The following is a 21,352-nucleotide window of genomic DNA, read 5'->3' as shown; positions in this document are numbered from 1 at the left end:
TGTTAGTAATGTTCAGTCTGTAGAGGCCGCAAGGTCAAAGACGGTGTAATTGTTTTATAAGAAAAATCGCTTCATTTTACTTTGCTCGATGTTTATTTTTGTTTAATTTGCCTCAGAACACTAAGAAGAGCAGCAGACATTGTTCCGCTTGAGTCGTTGAAAAAATAGAGGGACGATTCTTGAAACTGACGATACAAAACTACTCGAGTGCAAACGATTTGTTTATCCCCACTTTCCCGTACATGTCCGCGTGATAAACCTGTAGTCTTTTGGTTTTACTCGGAGCATGGATGTTCCACATTTTTAAATACCTGCCATTTCCGGAGCATCAAACACAGGAATAACATTTCGGATTATGACGCACGCGAAAATGGCAAATTTGTCCAACAGTAAACCGCTTTGTGTCTATCAATTAGACAATTGATGATTCAACATTCGTCATCGACAGGCGTCACCTGATCGAGTCGAAGGATATGTCCATGACTTTTAGGGTTTGCAAAGAAAGGGCGTTTCAACTAAAGACAGTCACAAAATAGCTAGAAAAATACAAGAAAACGAAGGCATATTGTAATAGGCAAGGAAACCATATCTTCGGATTTTAATGGTATTAACATTGCTGTTTGAAGGGAAGTCACGTGTTTCAGTCACACAAGGTATGTACACATACTACGACTGCAACACATGGCTACTGTTGTATGGTATGCGTCATTCTTCAAGGATTATAGTACAAGTCGATAATATGACATTCAAAAAAGTTCTTGTTTACCTTTCTGTTAAAAATCTATATTTACATTTACTTGGTACTGGATGGGCTACAATTCCTTCTATTGAATCATCGCACAATCCTACTGACTCTCATCATATTTAATATACTTACCTCTAGAAAATCTTCTGAGCTGTATCTGGTGTTGGGCAAATTGCGTCTAGTCCTATTCGTCGACATTCATTCCATTCAATGAACTCTGGAAGTGCTCTCTGAACCTGGTTGCTACCATAGTTTTATCTTCTAGCTTTTTAGTTCTCGGTCATTGCACATGACGTCGCTGCTTTCCTTCGCACTCCATCGATAGTTTCGTTGAAATTCCACATATCATTCTTTTCCAAACTGTGTTCCGCTTCAGTAATAGCATTCTGCTCATATGTAGGTACCGCTTTTTCTTCTTGCAATGAATTATTTTCTCGGTTCATCTAGCTCCCTAGTATCGTTCTCTATTTGACCAGGTGCCAGACACCAATATCCGGTTTCTGGCTACGTTCTACTCGTCCGCCAACGTCTGTCACTTCTAATCGAACATACCAAATCCCGCGGCGTCCTTAAGCAGTACTCAGTGACTTCACATATGGTCGAGGTTGTTGTCTACGTTCCTATTATCTGCTCAACAAGCTTTTTTCATCTAACAAGAGGGGCACAATCTGCTTCATAGACACCTGTACGGCCCAGGTTCAGAGAGTGTGGGTTTGGGGACCGCCTCATACAGGCAAAGTAGACAGGACTACACGTTCGGCCCACTCCACAGTCCATACATTCCCAGTTTCTGAGTGGGGGACTCTGAGGGACTATCCCTGGGCAAAGTGTATCATTGTGCTTGCCACACAATGTATAAATTCATGCAATGGCAGGAAAAGAAAGCCCTTCAATTATTAACTGTGGAAGTGCTCTCAGAACACTAAGTTGAAGAGAGGCAGGCCAAGTTCCAATGCGAACTTCGAGCTATAAAGAAGAAGAAGATGTGGTAGAAGGAAATACCCCGTCCAGGAGTTGGTGTCTACTACCTATGAGGGCTACGTGGTCGCCAATGCAAACGGGACCTTCTTCTGTAGCTGCTATGTGCCTCCGCGGTGGTCGATCGAGTAGATGACGCAGATGCTGGACTGAATGACGACCGTGCTGACTGGGCGAAGGCCGGTTGTAAAAGCAGGTGAATTCAATACCTGGGCCGTGGAATGGAAAAGCCGTTTACGAACCAGCGGGGTCAGATCCTGATACAGATACTGGTCATGCTAGATGTCGATCTGGCTAATATCGGTGCGGAGTCGATTATTGACGTTTCTTTTTGTAGTCCTGGCCTAACAAGTTAAGGCCAATAAGCCCTCGTAGGTGGAAGACATCATACTTCAACGACGAGGTATATGGGGAGGTGCTCCGTCGTGAGCGAAACCTACTTGATTTAGACGGCGACGGGCTGGTAGCGGTGATCTCGCGCGCGTGCGATGCGATCATGCCTAGGCTAGTCCATTCTGTAAATGGGAGACTATCGGCTTACAGGTGACTTAAGCGATTGTGGACTTGCGCCACGCCTGTCTACGGACTAGACGGCGGATGCAGCGAGAATGATCTGAGTAAGAGCGAACAAACGACGGGTGGTGTTCCCGCTGCCTAAAGCCGCGCTGAAGGCCGACATAAGGGCAAGGAAAAAGGCTTGCTTTGAGGGTATCTGGGTATCTGTCAGAATGCCAATGCGAATCCGTGGGGTGAAAACTACAGGATCGTAATGGTCAAGAAGAGAGGAGTAATGGCTCAAACCAGTCTTGTTAGAGATCACAGTCATTTGAACCTTTTCGTCGATATTCGGCCTCCTTTCTCTCCGACATTCGCCACACAAGCAATCAAACTACTGTACGAAACAAAAAGTCAAACGAATGCGCTTTATCACGATAGCGTCTTCGGGAGACGGTTCGGTTTTTGTTATTCCTGTCTTCTTCCATAATGAGAGCTGAGTTGGCCTAATGTGTGTCGTATTCAATGCAACATGCAAAAATAAAGTAATATTAACATTCATAATCGGAATTGGCTGAAAATATATGCAAAAGCTAGAATTAGACAAATGTCATCGTGTCAGACGACAATTATTCGACGCTTTCTTATGTTTATTGAACTTCGTTTTACCGCTCGTGTTGTGTGTAAGAGGTAACGGTAGCGCACGAATGTAACAAAGCAAGCTGAAACTCGACTGCGGCAACGAAATGAAGGTACCTAGTGAAAAATGTCGAATGTTTACAAGACTGGCTCAAACAGAGCAATCTCCAGAGAAGGGGATCATCGAGGATTTTTTTCCGCGCCATGATCCTAGTCCTTGACCTCCTTTCGTAGGGCGGCTATTGCCGATGCGCTCATGTGTCTAGGCCATTTTTATTAACGTCACTTTAAACTATAAGTCTAGGGATACCCGGGTATCTGTACAAGATTCTTGGAAGCTACTTCCAGAAACGAGTACTAGTTTACGACACAGAGATGGATCGGAAGTGCTTTCACATAACCTCAGGAGTCCCGCAAGGTTCCATTCTGGAACCCTGTTATGGAATGTCATGTACGACGAGGTGTAGAGGTTAGAGTTCCCGGTGGTGATGGAGATCGTCGGCTTCGCTGACGACATTTTGGTGGAGGTCTACGATGAATCGATCAAATAAATGGAATTCACTACTGGCCACTCGATCGCGGTTGCGGAGGCGTGGATGAGATCCAAGATACTGGAGTTCGCTCACCACTAAACTGTGCTGGTGGTTGTGAACAATCAAAAGTCTTTTATCATTGTTATTGATGTTTTTCGGTGAGCCAATTTTTCTGACAAGGGAAGGGAGTTTCAACAAGACTATTTTGTTCGATTCTACATGTGGAAATGTGATTAAATCCAAAGCTTTTCAGGTGATGGATCAGTGGTGTAGCCAGGAGGGTCCCACCAAGGGACAAATTCGACCATATGTAGCATTATTGTACAATCTCAAACTTAATTAAGGGGTTATATATATTGAGGTGCACGAAAATAGGGAAAAGTTTGAACGTTGGTTATGGTGACTTTTGCTGTGCGACAACAGTCTTCCTGAGGGGCCACATCAAGCTTGCTTTCGTCCTGCAATGTTAACTCGAGATTCTGCGCGTATGCTGAGGCGCTTCAGTCGCTCTAAGTCGTACCGTAGCGGTCGCCGGTACCGTACATTGCATTGTTGACGACGGAGAAGTTTGGGCGCAGCCTGACCATCATCAGGTAGTGTTCAGAGTCGATGTTATGTTTGGTCCTGATAACGTCGATTATGTCGGAGCGTGTTTCCAATCATAGCCCTTGTTTCGCTGTCGGGTCGTCCGGTAGCTGAATTCATCGTTCGCTTTCTTTACTTTCTTCATTTTTCTTAACAATTGAAAAGTTTAGCATGCTGTATTAAATACTGCTTGCAGTTGAAGAGGACAAAATGGTATTTAATGTCTTGGGGAGTGGATCCAATTAGCCCAGGACACAGTCAAGTGGAGAAGGATTCTCCAGCCGGTGTAGATTCAACGGAGCTAATTGTAACCCAACAAGAGGTATCCACGTAAAAACACAGCAATGGTGGATAATTATCGTAGTTTTTTTATTGAGAATGACGGTTTCCTGTGCTGGCTGTATTTGTTAGGCGTTCTTTCAACAGTGTAATACATATGAATATATTGATTTTATTTTATTAGTCCTAACTAATGTGTGTTTTGGTAACAGACCAGAAGTATTTCGTAGCTATTTTTTACAACTCTGAAGCTTCTAATGATAAACTATAATTGGCACTGTTACTATCTCAATCGTTCTCAGACTCAAAATCATTGTCAACTGGTATTATAATCTTCAATCTCTGTCAACTATGTAAATTCACCACTTGAGGAAAAAAATATCTATCCGCAAACCCTAAAAGTTGAAGTTATGAGCAAATGCGACTGCACCTACGACTTATGATTATCACGTTAAGGCACTTCACATCCCAGCAGGAGGTGTATTGGTGGTAGCTATTCAGTATAGATAGTAGAGTAAATATAGATCCGCGGACACCGCTAACTAAAATGTTTCAAGCGTGTAAGTAGTAATTTTCAAGAGTGAGACGGTTGAATATGACGTCATGCGCTCCATTGATGTTGTCCAAATCGTGACGGCATGCTCGTTTGGATACAGATTTTGACAGTTCGTTTGGATACAACGGATTCATCAACACGGATCTATGTTTACTCTACTATCTATACTATTCAGAATGCCCGCACATTTTTCCGTTAAATGTGAGATCATGGTCGACATCGATGCCGATGTTGTTGTCTTCGCTATCAATCGTCGTTGGCAAGGCTTCAGCAACAGCGGCTTCTCATCGCAGCAGTTCTTCGTACGGTACCTGGGAGCTCCATTTACGTATGCAAATATAGCTGAAGACTCCTACCAGGATGGTTCCCGTCGTGCCGAAGAAAATGGCGATGTAGATGCCTAACGCTGGGAGTACCAGAGCCATCTGAAAGGAAATGAAAGTGTTGTGAAGAAGCGGTTGTAACCCTAGGATATGTAACCTACCTTGGCTTGATCCGCCAACTCTGGGGTCAGTGTTGCGCGTTGAGTGAACCACATCATGGGTACCATCATATTTGGGAGCTTATCGTACATTCTGGAAAATGGAAAATTCGATAAATGTTCTCAGTCATGTCGACCCTCGTCGTCTTACTTATATCCCTTGATTGGCTGCATATGCATGTTAATTTGCAGCTGGGCGCGGACATCCAATGGAATGCCGGTATGCGGCTCCATAGCAATATAGAACTGGTGCTTAGATTTATTAGGGCTCAATCCGCTGACTGAGTCCAGATATGAAGGATCCGCCAGGTAAAAATGAGGATACGAAACAAATGTCGGCGATCCGTATTTACACGCTGAAGCATCGAAAACGCCAGATTTAACATCCGGACAATGGTCGGAATTACACCAGCAGGCTGCTTCCGGAAACATTGTTCCGTTATCGAACACCCGCTCATCGCCAACGTATTTGCTACCTTCCACATCATGTATAGTAATCTGTTCCCCGTACTGTAGCGTTAGCGACCGGCAGACGTCCGAAGCAAAGATGGTCACATTCGTCTTCAAATTGTGACTCACAGGCCACAGTTCGCCGGTAGTTCCTCTGACTTCGCCACACTCTCCACGGTACATGCCGGTATTACTCTCTCCGTTCCACAAGGTTAGCATTCCAGTGTTTTCCAACGAATCGGCACCCGTTTTCATTGTGAAAGATCCATCATACGTGTCGCTCAGATTTCTGTCCACAAACCAGCCGAATTTATCGAAGGGGATATTAATTTTAGAGGTATTCAGACTTTTCAGTAGTTCCAGCATAGGATCATCTAGTCCTTCGAACAGCAGCTTACGGACCGGTTTCTTTTCCCAAACAAGTGAGCCATAAAACTCTAAAATTTTGTTGACACCGAACTTAACCAATGCTGAGGAGTCCCGAGTAAAATACGCTGCGTTCTGTAATTAGAAGAAGAATGATTGAATAATCGGTTTAACGCGGATTAACCTCTGAAAATGTTTTTGTAGTAAACATATAGCGATCAGGACTAAGATCGCCCACCCTAGGATACAACCCTGAAAGCCTGTATCGGGCAATAGGAAGAGAGATCAACCAAACTGATAATATCATAGTTTACTCATCAGACTGACCTTGTAGCAGAGGAAATCCTTAGAATATCTGGCTTTAGTTGTAAGATAATTTCACACGGAGCAAGTGGTCGTCGAAGACCTTTGCATGACAATTTATAAAATGTAGTCTGTTGTAAATAGTTATTTTAATAAACGTTATATGTTAAGTTTTGTGTTGGTGTATCGTAAAACGTGGAGTTATTGGACTGTTCTAAAAGAAGACTTGTGCTAAGGAGCATATGTAGAACCAGGCCGGAGTGTATCCGTAGCAACCCCTCACCCCACTCCATTGGAATTTCATACCTGTGCTTCCGAGGTCAACCACACTCCCAGTCGATGTTGGGGCTTGGACGAAGGGAGCCGCCGACATACAGCCTTTCCAGTAGGTACACTTACGGTACGAGAAAAGCAAAACGTTCCGAAATGGATGGCGAACAGGTTTCCAAGCATAACTGGTCGGCGTTAATTCAGGCCGGACCATCTGTTTTTCAATGATTTTGGGAAAATGTCCTGCAAGCACTTGGAATATCAAATCGGAGTCGGTAGCCGACTCCGAACACATGGACCACCTCTTGTATTTCGTCTGAACTACCGTGTGCAGCATAGTTATCCCTTGTTCCAAAACAGCAAACTGAGAAAAACGCGTTTTAAGTTTCACCCTTGTTTCCTTCTCTATGGACAAGTGAGGGGCCCAAAATGAAAGGGGTGTAAGTGATCATTTTGACGATTTTGAGCTGAGCATATCATCAAATTCTTCAGTTTTCAAGCTTTTAGAAACTTTTTTAGGATTATTTTTACGATGATTAGAAAAACTATTAGAAAAACAATAAATCGGAGAAAATTGGGTTCATTTTGACACTACACACTTTTTGTATGGGATTGAACATTGGTGAAAAACTTTAAACCCTATTTTCTCGAAAGTGGGGTTTTGTCACTTAAACCTCTTTGCTTCTAACCCCCCTCAAATGTAATAAAAACACAAAGTGAATCCATCAGCATAACGTTAGAATTGGTATTTATCATTGAAGTAACTGATTTTTGAATAGGTTCCCGGGTATTAAAATTTATTAAAAAACATTTTGATTTCATGACTCCGTGCTGCTTCCAATATGGCATTGAAACGCACGTTGTCAAAGGCACCCTCGATAACTGAGAAAACACCCAAACAAGATTGCTTTTGAGCGAATGCTTTCTCGATATCGTAAGCAACCTTATGTAAAAGAGTCACAGTGGACTTGCCAGATTGGTAGTCATGTTGGTTCACATGAAGAGGCACGTTGGCCACGCATGTGATGATCCACAATGCGTTCTAAGCATTTCAGAAGAAAAGATGTCAAACTGATAGGTCTGAAACTCTTTGCTTCTTCATACGAAGTACGACCATACCCTGTAGCAAAACTGCAAACAAGTATTTTTTTTCAAAACATGTTTGATGTCATTAAATCCCTTCTGAAGCAAAATAGGATAAATCCCATCTGCCCCAGGAGATTTCAAAGGTTCAAAGCTATTAAGTGCCCATTTAATTGATTCTATAGTTACAATACTCCGAGCCGAAGCCAGGGAATCATAACTACAAGAAAAGACATCAAGTTCATTCGAAGATGCAATACTTATCCACACATCCAGGGAACTGCTTGCTGAATAAACAATCCAGAACTTAATCATCAGAGGAAGTGCAATCGCCATTCGGCAAACGAAGTTCGTTCACTCGAAAATCCTTAGATTTCGCAAGGCTGACTTTACTCAAACTGGAAACATTCGTACAAAGGTTTTTCCAGCCGAATCGTTCAACAGACCGGAGAGTTTTACTGTAGGTCTTGCGAGCCGAACTAAAAGCCTCCGAACCAGCCGAACGTCGTCTGTTCCAACTCTTTTTACATTGTTTCCAAAGTTTCGCCAGATCAGAGTTCCACCGAGGGGTTTCTGTTGTGATCTTCACAGACTGTAGAAGGCATGCTTCTTCAAAAGCTTCCATGATGAAGGTCGTTGTAGTATCAACGGCATCATCTATATCGCTTGGAGTGTCAATGGATGGTGAGTATCCATGAAATTTGGCCGCAACCAAATCAGTAAAGATATCCCAGTTTGTTGACCGGGGATTCCTGAAACGCAAAGTTTGTGAAGTAACATTTAAATGTTCAAAAAAGATAACGAATAAAGATTCTTCATCTAACACATGCCAATAGGTCAGCTCGTGTCTAAGGACTGTTCAATTTATAAAACGGACAACTTTACAAGGCTATAAAAAGAAGATGCGTAGTTCAAATTTAACCACCCTTGCTTCGTTGTTCAGTACATCATCTCTCATTATGGTAATAATTTTTGTATCGAATAAAAATAGTTTTATTTTATGGAAAATCGGTCAGGTGTTAAATAAGGTCAATTTTTCGATTGCTGAAAATTGAAAATATATATAACATTACTGTTCACATACAGTATATCGTTTTTAATATCAGAAAAGTATGTGCCATGCTGCAGCAGCATGAGTAATAAACATTCTGGCGAAATTTAAACTCAATTGGAAAATTAGTTAATGAGATATTAAAGTCTCAAGTGATTTTCAAATTTTTGAATAAAATTCAATGGCAAAGCAAAAAGAGTATGAAAATATTAAATAAACATTTTTTTCATGCATTCAGTCGAAAGTAGGAATAATGTGGTTTTAAATGCTGAAAACTGCTTCTTAATAGCATTGCTGGTTTGGTTACTGTGGGTCTTTACAGACACAGTAATCAAAACAGTTTCGTTTTTGGAAGGTTCTTCCAAATAACAATGCAACCTAATGCAAATATTGCATAACAATGATGTTGGAAATAAAAAAAATTGCATCCGAATATTATTAAATAAGGTGTACAATAACATAGGACCAACTTTGTTGGAAATAAATGAAAACAAGATTCGCTAGAGTCGAAAATCTGCATCAATGGAGCAAAATATATGAATTATTTTAATATGACCATCTTTATGAGTTAAATTTTTGATCAAAAATGCAATTTAAAGTAAATTTTTCTTCCGTATCATTCAGAGAGCAATATTCTACTACTCTGGACAAATTTTCAGCCGAATCGGTGATGCTATTGCAACACAGGACTTAAATGAACATTTTTTAATAATTTCTATGAAAACAAGGCAACTTACTATATCAAGCTGGAGAATTATTGGTGTATTATTACTGCCCAACTATTGAGCTTTACCTTTGGTAGAATAGTATAAGATTCCAATACATTGAAAACTTCTTGAAAATGTGCATGTTAAGTATGTGGAAAGTTATGTCGAATTTTGAGAAATAGGTTTTTATTTATGTTTTACGAAAACCGCTTCAGTTACACAATAAAGAACATTTTGCCTAATGTTATATTTTTCCTACATTCGAGAATAGCTATAGAAAGTTATGCAAAAAACTGATAATGAATATACTGAAAAATAAAAAAGATATCGCGCAAGCAAGTTGTCCGTTTTATAAATTGAACAGTCCTTAATTCTACTAGCGCAAAGCGTTATGTCTAACACTTCCTATCTAGCAGATACCATGAAGGTTGGGCGGTTGCGTATGTTAAGTAATGCAAGATCTTGCAAGATCCCAATCCATTCATAATGCAAGATCTGTACTACTTAAGTACACCATCAAACTGGAGCCTCTCAAGTTAATATCTGAACTGCCCCAGATGATATAATGAGCAATAGTGTCACTACCAATAATTAGCAGAAGGCCTTTTGAAGTTCAGTATGCGATGACTTGTTTGAAAGCATCCGTAGGGGATTGTTCATCATGCGGTAAATAAACCGAACGATAGACGCGGTCACTTGTTTAGTGGACTCTTACCACTGGAACAGGCGGTCCGTGGTGTTATTCTTAGCCAATTGAGACAACCGCTACCGACACTACACAGCTATCTAGGCTGATCGAGAAAACAAGTTAATTTTGATTATCAACTTCATACGGGCTCGAACAGCATTCTGCTGCAAATTATTGATCACTTGAATAGGAGTACCTACGTCGATTTCAGTATAAAAAGTATTTAAACAAGATGGAAATTACTGCGAAGGGCACATCAAATGCGATAATGATCGCCGTCCATCACAAGGAAATTAGTCATTTTGTAATTAACTTACCAATGAAATAACGTTCAGATTAGTCACAGTATCGTCGAGTGATCCCCGCGACAGTTCAGGTTCAAAGTTCCACGTCCGCCGTTGATTGAACGTAACCGTGTTGTTATCGTTCCACTGCAGATTGACCCGGTCGTGAACTTCGTGAAACACGTAAGGACCCATCTCTTCGAAATGGGGCTTCACCGCGGGGAACTTGTCCAGGTCCTCTGGATTGGTCCAGTTGAACAGATACACTTCCAGGTACATCGGAATTGGAGTCCGGATCCAGTTCTGGTAGTTGACGGATCCATTTTTGATTACTAGTTTCTGCGGGTAGAATTTGAAAACGTTTAGTTACAAAGACCTTTTTCCATTTACATATAATCAAATCTTACATCTCGCAATAGCTTAGAAGACATCGACGGCCATAACGTGCCCAAAATGATTGCAAACAGTATCAGGAATGCTGAACACCCGAAGGATACGAGCTTCTTTTGCATATCGGAACAACACGAACACATTTTGGAGCTTGCTCTACTTTGTTCCTTTCAACTGATATAGAGGTGATAACTACTGACTGCAACTCACTGCAATTGCGCTTGAGAGATGGTAAAGTTCCTACAGCGCGAATAAAGAAGACTGGTTTAATGTGCGCTCGTTTGTTCACTGCCAATGGCGTTGGTGCTATATCACACACAGCATGGTGAATGGCTGCCGTTCTAGAATCAGGTTACAGATGCACAGCTGTTGGGGTGGGTTCTGCAATGGAATGAAAAAAGGCAAAATTGTTGATTGCAGCTGATGCTTGAATAAATGAATCATGGTGAAATCGATGCGCCGATTCGGATGTACCTACATATATTGTTGATTGGTACAGAATGCAATAAGTAGATGTGACCATGTCTAATGTATAATTTGCTTCTCTCTAATCAAAATAAAACATTTTGTAAATTGTTTTTTAAACTGTCACAAATTAATTCAATTTGTTTATGATAATCTATACCGGCCATCAACATGCGAGCAGAAATAGCTATCGAACATTCAACGCTCTTTCCTGTTCATGCACAAAAGGCCAGTTGTGTGCGTTCAACAAATTATGTCAACTGATAGGGCTTGTGCTATGGAACTCGCGCGGTTTTGTCGTTCGATCGTTGTTTGAATAAATGTAGGGTGTTTAAATGCAGTACAGCATACCTACTTAGACAGTTTATCATTTGAAGTTGTGGGTCTTAGTCTTCGATTCTTGTAATGCATCTCCGATGTGTTGCAAGCATTGGTTAATGACAAGAAAAAGAAGTATGATCGATTTTATCATTTTCTGCATTCTATCAACACATATCGGTGCTTTTTAAAGTCAGTTAAGACAATTTCTTGGAATTGTTAGTTTTTAGCACATTGTCATTCATATGTCATCACCACACTCTTCTTCTTCATAATGTTACGTTCCTACTGGGACAAAGCCTTCTTCTCAGCTTCGAGGAATATTTTTTTTTAAAGATCTTGAACTGTCTGGAACCCGCCACTCTTAAAAGCATGGTCTGGCTAAATAGCCGCGGGTTTACCGCCTGGGCTATATTGACCCATTGCCACACTCATTGTGATAAATCAGCTTTGAGATCCATTCATTCGTAAATTATATGAACAATGTAATCGATTTCGTGTTGCAACCTCTCAATTACCGCAATGATTGCTGATGACTTGGATTTATCATTCCTTATGTAAGTAACTAGTAGAACATCACATCACATCGCCTGTCCTGTAGTTGACTCTTGAGATTGAAGCTTATTATTAGGGTTAGTGCGTCAGCAATGGCAGTAGTGTGGCTTAAAATACCACATGTAAACAAGTTGATGGACCCATTTTATTTATTATTCTGCAATATACACTGTGGTGCATAATTGATCGGACAAACACCGATTTTTATACAAAACTAGCTGTCCCGGCAAACGTCGTACTGCCTGCCTACTGTCTTTTTTTACGTACAGCTCCATAGGGACGTCCCCCGCAAAGTCATCTGTATGGGAACCCTCCGTTCCAGAGACCGGAGAGGTCCCGCACCAAGCTAAGAACCTTCCCCGGCCCCAAAAATACTCACATACAAAATTTCACACCGATCGGTCCAGTAGTTTTCGAATCCATAACGGTCAGACAGACAGACAGAAATTCATTTTTATATATAACTAGCTGAACCGGCAAACGTCATATTGCCCTGTACTGCCTGCCTACTGTTTTTTTTGACAAACAGCTCCAAAGGGACGTCCCCGGCGAAGTCATCTGTATGGGAGTCCCCCGTTCCAGAGACCGGAGAGGTCTCACACCAAGCTAAGAACCTTCCCCGGCCCCAACAGCATCCACATACAAAATTTCACGCCGATCGGTCCAGTAGTTTTCGAATCCATAGCGGTCAGACAGACAGACAGACAGACAGACAGACCGACAGACAGACAGACAGAAATTCATTTTTATATATATAGACTAGCTGTCCCGGCAAACGTCGTACTGCCTGCCTACTGTGTTTTTGACATGCAGCTCAATAGGGACGTCCCCCGCGAAGTCATCTGTATGGGAGCCCCCCGTTCCAGAGACCGGAAAGGTCTCACACCAGGCTAAGAACCTTCCCCGGTCCAAAACCCCCCTGCATACAAAATTTGAAGCCGATCGGTTCAGTAGTTTCCGAATGCATAGCGGTCAGACAGACAGACAGACAGACAGACAGACAGACAGACAGACAGACAGACAGACAGACAGACGGAAATCCATTTTTATATATATATAGACTAGCTGTCCCGGCAAACGTCGTTCTGCCTGCCTACTGTGTTTTTTGACATGCAGCTCTATAGGGACGTCCCGGCGAAGTCATCTGTATGGGAGCCCCCCGTTCCAGAGATCGGAGAGGTCCCGCACCAAGCTAAGAACCTTCCCCGGCCCCAAAAATACCCACATACAAAATTTCACATCGATCGGTCCAGTAGTTTTCGAATCCATAGCGGTCAGACAGACAGACAGACAGACAGACGGAAATCCATTTTTATATATATAGATAGACTAGCTGTACCCGGCAAACTTTGTCTTGCCTACTGCGTTTTTTGACGTTTCACGTCCCTAGCCAAGTTCAAGTCCCCATTCAAAATGAATAAAAACCCGATTTCCAAAATCTCTCATTTTTTTCATGTTTCTCACCTCATAAACCTTCCTTGGGTGAAAACTAACTGAACAAAACTAAGACGACCCGAATCTGACCGTCCGTTCGCAAGTTATGCGCGGTCCCACGTATGCCGCTGCATTTATATATATGCTAGCTGTCCCGGCAAACGTCGTACTGCCTGCCTACTGTGTTTTTGACGTACAGCTTCATAGGGACGTCCCCCGCAAAGTCATCTGTATGGGAGCCCTCCGTTCCAAAGACCGGAGAGGTCCCGCACCAAGCTAAGAACCTTCCGCGGTCCCAACAGCACCCACATACAAAATTTCACACCGATCGGTTCAGTAGTTTCCGAATCCATAGCGGTCAGACAGACAGACAGACAGACAGAAATTCATTTTTATATATATAGATAGATATATAGATGGCTAATTTTGAGAGTCTGTAACTATGGTTTGCTTTGATGGATTGAGCTCATTTTTTGACACGGAACTACAAATACCCCATTAAACAATATTTTGATTAAAGGTCCCATTAGACGTGACAAATATTTGGCCAAACAAGACCAACAAATGACCAACACAGCCTGAATCATGGCAACCTTGGATAAATGTCGGACTTTAACGGCAAATATTTGTCACAATGACAAACAGTCTAATGGCCCCTTAAGTCGGTCAATAAATCTGCCAATTGCTGCACCGACGCTTATGGGAGCGTTACAAAGGGATTGACCTACGAATCGCCCGATTAAAATTAACAACCTATGCAATCGGTTGATTAACCCTCTAATACCCAAATTTTTGATTTTGATCTAAATATCATTTTTCGTCATCTAAAATCGATTTAAACATGTTTTGGAAGATGATTCTTTTTAATTCTCGATTTCGTGAATTTCAGTTTTTGATTTTTCTAATTTTTATTTTTGAACATCCCCACACTTTTATATTTTTCCTGGAAGCCAATTTGGGGAACGGATTTTTTGAGATGAAAACATTTTGAGATTTTATGATTATTGTTGAAATATTATTATTTTGAATTTTTTTCACTGATAATTTTATTTTCCGTGTAATTTTAAGAAAAATAATTTTAGAGTATATTCGATTCCCTTAAATTATTAAACAAGGATAGAATGATTTGGGAAAAATTTAAAATATGTTAATTGTAGCGATTCAATACAAAGTAAACAATGACTTCTAAAAGGTGATTGAAACATCAATTTTTCAATGATTTAAAAAAAATATAAATACGCTTTAAAATACACCAAAAACCATTTTGAGATATACAGAACAGTCCTAAATATCAACCAAAAATATAAAAAAATTGATTTTCCACGAAACAAAAATTACAAAAATGCTCAAACTATACCCCGTCTAAAGGCGGGATTGGGTATTAGAGGGTTAATATGTTGCTGTAGGTCAATTTAGTTTGTCAAAATCTTATCAACCGACTAATCCGTCAACTTGACCGGTTTTTATCGGAACACCCTCTCTCTCTCTCTCTCTCTCTTCTTGGCGTAACGTCCTCATTGGGACAAAGCCTGCTTCTCAGCTTAGTGTTCTATGAGCACTTCCACAGTTATTAACTGAGAGCTTCCTCTGCCAATGACCATTTTGCATGCGTATATCGTGTGGCAGGCACGAAGATACTCTATGCCCAAGGAAGTCAAGGAAATTTCTTTTACGAAAAGATCCTGGACCGACCGGGAATCGAACCCGTCACCCGGAACACCCTAGTTAATCTGATGATTAATCGATTGATCCCTGTGTTAAGCTTCCATAAGCGTCGGTGCAACAATCAGCCGATTTATCAACAGCCTTCTTGGGGAAAATATTTAATGGGGTATGCTGAATTTTGCGTGTACAAAGTACAGAATGTTTTCGTTCACAGGTCTGGGCATGACAAGGCGTTTAAAATGTGCAAAAGTGATCATCGGACAACGGCACCCCTATGATTTACACGCGTGCCGCTGTATGATAACTTTTGCATATTTTAAACGTCTTGTCGCGGCCAGACCTGTGAACGAAAACTTTCTGTACTTTGGATGTGTATTTAGAAAATGTCCATTTTGAAACGTTTCTGGGTCAACCGGGAATCGAACACGCCCTCCTCAGCATGGTTTTGCTATTGTAGGATTAGATATTGGTACACTAGAAAATCCCACAGCGAAACGGAACAAATAATAAACGCTGCCTGTTGTTGTGATTACAATAAGTCTATCAATTTATTTCTTCTTTCCTGCATCTCTGGGATTCCTCCAGGTTTACTTGTTGGGATTACTCCAGAAAGTTATGATGAGATTTATGTTGTTGATTTCCTGCTTGGAATGCTTTACGAATTGCTGTGAGGATCTGCACGAGCAGATTTATCCATTGAAAACCTTTAAGGAGCACGTGGTGGGATTCCTCCAGAAATTCTTGCGACGATTCCTTCAAGAGTTTCTGCTTCGCTTCTAGTAGGTATTTTTGCTGGTGTTTTTCCAAGAATCCGGTCGGAAATTGTTTCAAGATTATATAGCGATCCATTCAGATGTTTCCCTATAAAATGTTTCCAGACATTCCTCCTGTGATTCCTCCAGAAGTTTTTTTTCTGAATTCTTTTAGAAACTTCTGCTGAGATTCCTTTTTTAATTTCTTTATATTTGTGAATTTTAACTTAAGCTAATTCTTCACACAGCTGAGATTCCTCTAGACATTCTTGCTATTTTTTATGCAGGACTTTATCCAGTAATTTCTACACGAACTCATCTAGTGATGTATTGAGAGATTTCTGTAGTTATTTTTGCAATAATTCCATTATGAATTACTCATCCATTGATTGATTTGTCTTTATTTGAGAGACTTTCAGCCCTTGGCTCATTCATCCATGAATAAATCCACGGATGGCACAAATTTCCCAAATGGAAGAGACCGTGCCTCTGGTGCCGACCTACTTATGAATAAATCTTGGGATTTTCCCATGGGTTTTTTTTTTCAGGAATTCCTTCAGGGATCCTTCAAGAAATTTCTAAAAATTTTCCTCTATGAATGCCCTCAGTTCCCAAGAAACAGAACTAGCTGAATAACAGTTTCTTAAACTAAAGCTTGTTAAAGAGTGTTACTCTTGTACAGCAAAAATGTTTGTTGGGTTATTACTCATAATGGAATTCATCTAGAGATTTCACTAGGATTCCTCTATTACATTTCCCGATTTGGCATCCTCTATGGATTTCCTGGGAGTTCCTCTTGGGATTTTTCCTAGGTTCCAGGGTAGGTATTCCTATTCCTATACGAGAATCTCTTGAAGCTGCTTCTGAAATTCTGGTTAGAAATTCACCTCGAATACTTGCTGGAATTTATCATCCTATCTCTGCTATGATTCATCCTGGAACTGCTCCTGATATTTCCCCAGTACTTTTCCAGGAACACCGGTTTCTTAAAAAAATGCAATGAGAATTTTCAGGAATTGCTCAAGTAATTCCGCTAGGGTTGCATCTAGGGATTTTTTCGGAGTTTGCAGTAAATATTGTTTCAGAAAATACTTAAGGTATTTATCTGGTGCTCCTGTAAAGATTTTTGCAGAAACTACTTACGGGATTCATTCAGGAATGCCTTGAGGATTACGTCATTCCTCTGGTAATTTTTCCAGAAATTTCTACAATGATTTTTTTAGAGATCAAGCTTCATTTTCATTCGTTGACAGCTAAAGCTAGAAGTTATGATTTACGCTTCCGCAGCCTTCAACTGTCTTCTGTAGACCACAATTGCTATCAGCTGAGAGGAGGCTGTATTCCAGTAGAAATATCATGACAAGAAGTATAAGATTCAGCAGCTCTGCTGTAAAATGCTAAAAAAATACACTATGCTGAAGCATTGAATATTTACTTGAGAATTGTCAAAGTAGGTACGTGCCAAACGAACATGTTTATCGTTTATAGGAATGCGTCGTTTGAATGGTATTGTAATAAAAACTAAACAAATTATAATCATTTGTGGTCTCCAGTTAGCCTAGTGAACGGGTTCGATTCCCGTTCCGGTCGGGATTTTTTTTTCGACTCCCTGGGCATAGAGTGTCATTGCGCTTGCCTCACAGTAAACATGACAGGCAAAGAAAGCCGTTCAAATAATAACTGTGGAAGTGCTCAAAGAACACCAAGTTGAAACGAGACAGGCTGAGTCCCAGTGGGGACGTAGAGCCATAAAGAAGAAAAATATTTGTTTTTGTTATCGAATATGGCATATGAAAATGTAGTAAAAAGATAATACTACATTAATTCTGCTTTCAAGAACTCATACTCATGAAGAAACTTTTGCAGCTGCTCTTCTCGAAACAACTTCCTTTGCCGCTGCTTGATTCACTTCTGCCGATATGATTAGCACAACACTTTGCAATGCATATCAGATTACTTTTCATCAGATCTTGGAAAAAAAAGTTCGGCTATAATAAGCAAACGTAAGCAAAACAACTTGTACCACAGCAAAGTTTGAACATTGATTGATTTAGCTATATTATAGAAACTTTCAGCCAACAAGTTTGAACATCTAGCTTTGTGACAAGTGTTAGAGGCTGTTGTAAACAAAACAAAACAAACAGCGTTGCTGAATCGACATTTCTAAATAACTTCTGCTCATCTCATCATAGAGGATTCTCATCACCAACTATCTCCGTGAGGGGTTACTTGCTGCTACTGTGTGTGACGAGCTTAGAACACTTATTCATGAATAAAAAAAATGATTAAAAAAATGCACCGATTTTGCCAGCCCAAAATGCTACCAGGGGCTGACAAAATCGGGTCCCTACACGGAGAAATCAAACTACCTAATTTTTGGGTCGATTTTACTCAAAGCTGAGTATATCGAATAAACTAGTTACCCAAAATTAGGTTGTTTTCCCTTTTTCCCCCACCGATGTTGTCAAAAACAAACAGAGATGCATCTACCCAATGGGGGTTCTTGAGCCCAATAAGCCAATTTTGAGTAAATGTAGGTATACTCAAATTTGGGTTGAATGAGGGGGGGTCTTGGGTTGAATTTACCTACTCTTAAGTATATTTTTTTTGCTGGAAGTAAAGGCAATTTACCTAGTGTGAGTTTAATCGATTTACTCAAATTTGGCTTATTGGGCGGAACTATGGGATTGCGTCAAAAGAACTCAATTTTGGGTAGTTTGGCGGTTCCGTGTACTGTATTTATGAGAAAATGTGCAAAATGATACACTTGCGATCGTTTTTTCTAAGCTGGTCGGTCTTTTTTTATTTGACAACAAAAAAAAATCCTTACTCTTCGTTTACCAATCGAACCAATGAAACACCCACCATCACTCGTACATTCACCCTATAGAAAAGAAGTGGAAAAGCGTAAGCAATAATGTGTAAACGATCGCTTGGCTGCAACCGGTGTACCTGTTCACCTACTAGCATACTACCATACTAGCAAACTTCTCACACGGAACTACAAATCAACCCAAATTTAAGTTGTTTTGACGCAATCCCGGTCTTCCGTGGAATAACTCAAATTTGCGTCAAACAGCGAAAGTGGTGAGTGAGTAGTTCTCGTTTGAGAGCGGCAAAAAAATTAACCCACTGGTAAGTTATTTTCACCCAACGGAGGCCTCAAATGACGCAAATTTGGGTTAACTCAAGAAAACCCAAATTTGGCTTCTTCCACGGAAGAGCAGCGGATGCGTCGGTGCTTCTCTCTTTGTTTTTGACAACATTGCGGTGGGGCGAGGGAGAAAACAACCCAACTTTGAGTTAAAACTAAAAGCAGTTTAGCCAAATTTGAGTTTTTAAAACTTATTCTTTGGGTTTTAATATTTTTCCGTGCAGGCTTGCCCAGGTAATATCTAGTGCCAAACGACCTTGGCTAGCTCGAACTGAATGAAGGAATGTCCGATATACATCTCCGATGGAATGAATGGTTTACTTTGCGTCAGAAACTGGAAAGTTCAGTGTGATAAGTTCTAAGGTTTCATTCTTTAAACATTCTTCTTCAGCATGCAGTGCTTTTTTTTTATTTTGGCATCGGATGATAGCCATTGATATCATTGTTTGGATTTTGGAAGAGCCATCTTAAAGATTGTCCTATTACTGGCGCTTTTTATATTTTTTTAATGAAATTTTTAGAAAGCAACCTTAGTAGACAAACAAGTATCTGACAAACGTTCTTATCATTTGTTATCACTCAAACACTAACAAAAATTGTATCTCTTTTGAACCCAAAAATTATTGATAAATACTGCTACTTGGGACTCCTATGTGAATTGTTGGCGTCTTTAAACAATGCGATATAAATACATACGTATCTGATGAACTCTTGAAAGACGCAATCAATAGCTTAAGTATTCCGTAATTACAAATCCACTCACTGCTTCCACTACTGATTGCATTACGATTACAAGATAGATGATGAGCTTTTGCACTAGCTCAGCATGACTTATTGATAGAATGTTGCACATTGACTGCGCAGTCCTCGAAGTTCAACTCTTTCATAAACCCAATCTTATCACTTTCGCTTCCATTGATGATAACGATGTTTTCAGATCGAAGGATCACTACTGTCCATGAATCATATTATTCTTCCATTATTCGCAGCTACGAACGATTTGCATTTGCCTTGCCTCATTCACACCGAACGCAAACAATTATAAGTTCAATATATTGGCCAGGGCTACGCAATGATTTGCATCGTTGGTGGCATTGCCTTCTTATTTCCTATCCATGCTTTGGACCTGATCCTTTAGTTGCAAAACCACAATATAGCACACAAACTCAGTTCGCATTTCATGGATTTTAATTGCATTACATTCAATTTTGACTACATTGAATACTCTATTTTCACTAGCACTAACGATACGCCAAAGTTATTGCCGATATACGACTTGATATTATTACCATTTAGTGATCACGCGCCAATACAACACGTTGACTATTCGCTTCACTACTCACAATTTCAACAAATCATCCCTTGGAGCTCACAAAAGATGCATTCAAATCTAACTTTTTGCAATCACGAATCGTTCACGGGTTTCACACAGCGGCGCGGCGGTCAAAGATATGTGTATGCACAACACACAGCCCGTCTGCTGGCCTGTGAATGAAGTAAAGCCCACAAACATCAGATTGTTGCCGCAATCTGCTGATGCGCGTCGTTTCGTGAGGGGTGCCTTCGGAAACTACGTAACGCGTTCAGGGGGAGGGGTTGACGTAGTTTGTGATGTGTTTCGCCACAAGGATATTCAAAAAATTTCAACGTTCATAGAATTGAATATTAAAATAATGTTGTTAAGCATTAAATATGTTTTATTCTTAAGCTTTGTGTTCTTCATAATTCGAGGTACGACTTCATTAAAAAATAATCACAGCAATCACAAGTTCATTAAATAAATGCTTCACTCCTCATTTTAGTGCTGAAGAAGTGCACTCATAAACAATATTTATCCAAGATCATCTTTTCTTTTTTTTTTAATTTCTCTATGTTATGTAAATTTCATTTATTTTTTTTCCATTTAATGTTTTTGATTTATTCTTCAAAGTTTTGATATTATTGTAGTAGTTTACACGACCCCTTTTAAACTTAGGTTCTTTTGAAATATTGTTTTAGCGAGTTGTAGAACTAGCTATTGTAATCTATCTATTAGTGTTTAATAAAGTTATAATTAATATTGTTGTTGTTTCAGAGATGAGCCAGCCTAGGACTACAAATATTTTTTATAAAGATGTTAATAATAA

The 21,352-nt window shown here is 40.2% G+C and overlaps 2 protein-coding genes across 6 annotated transcripts in view; one reads left to right on the top strand and one right to left on the bottom strand.

The window, feature by feature from the left end:
• Positions 1 to 21,352, top strand: part of LOC134288002 (craniofacial development protein 2-like) — a 366,803-nt gene that overhangs the window by 279,685 nt on the left and 65,766 nt on the right. The window lies entirely within an intron of this gene.
• LOC109424450 (protein croquemort) lies at positions 4,417 to 20,744 on the bottom strand. 5 transcript variants are annotated; one of them, XM_019699583.3, is made up of 6 exons: positions 20,516 to 20,744; positions 10,901 to 11,264; positions 10,527 to 10,832; positions 5,443 to 6,242; positions 5,295 to 5,385; positions 4,417 to 5,235 (listed from the first exon to the last, which is right to left on the bottom strand). In XM_019699583.3, the coding sequence occupies exons 2-6, from the start codon at positions 11,024 to 11,026 to the stop codon at positions 5,095 to 5,097; spliced, it is 1,464 nt and encodes a 487-aa protein (XP_019555128.3). In that variant the 5' UTR covers positions 11,027 to 11,264; positions 20,516 to 20,744; the 3' UTR covers positions 4,417 to 5,094. The 5 variants fall into 5 exon arrangements, with proteins under 5 accessions (XP_019555128.3, XP_019555119.3, XP_019555137.3 ...); XM_019699574.3 differs by having other exon boundaries at positions 20,570 to 20,744; XM_019699592.3 differs by lacking the exon at positions 20,516 to 20,744 and adding an exon at positions 19,923 to 20,447.

The sequence above is a fragment of the Aedes albopictus genome, chromosome 2, assembly GCF_035046485.1.
Source record: "Aedes albopictus strain Foshan chromosome 2, AalbF5, whole genome shotgun sequence".
NCBI lineage: Eukaryota > Metazoa > Arthropoda > Insecta > Diptera > Culicidae > Aedes > Aedes albopictus.
The sequence above is the reverse complement of the archived record's forward strand: the minus strand, read 5'-3'. Positions and strand labels throughout refer to the sequence as shown.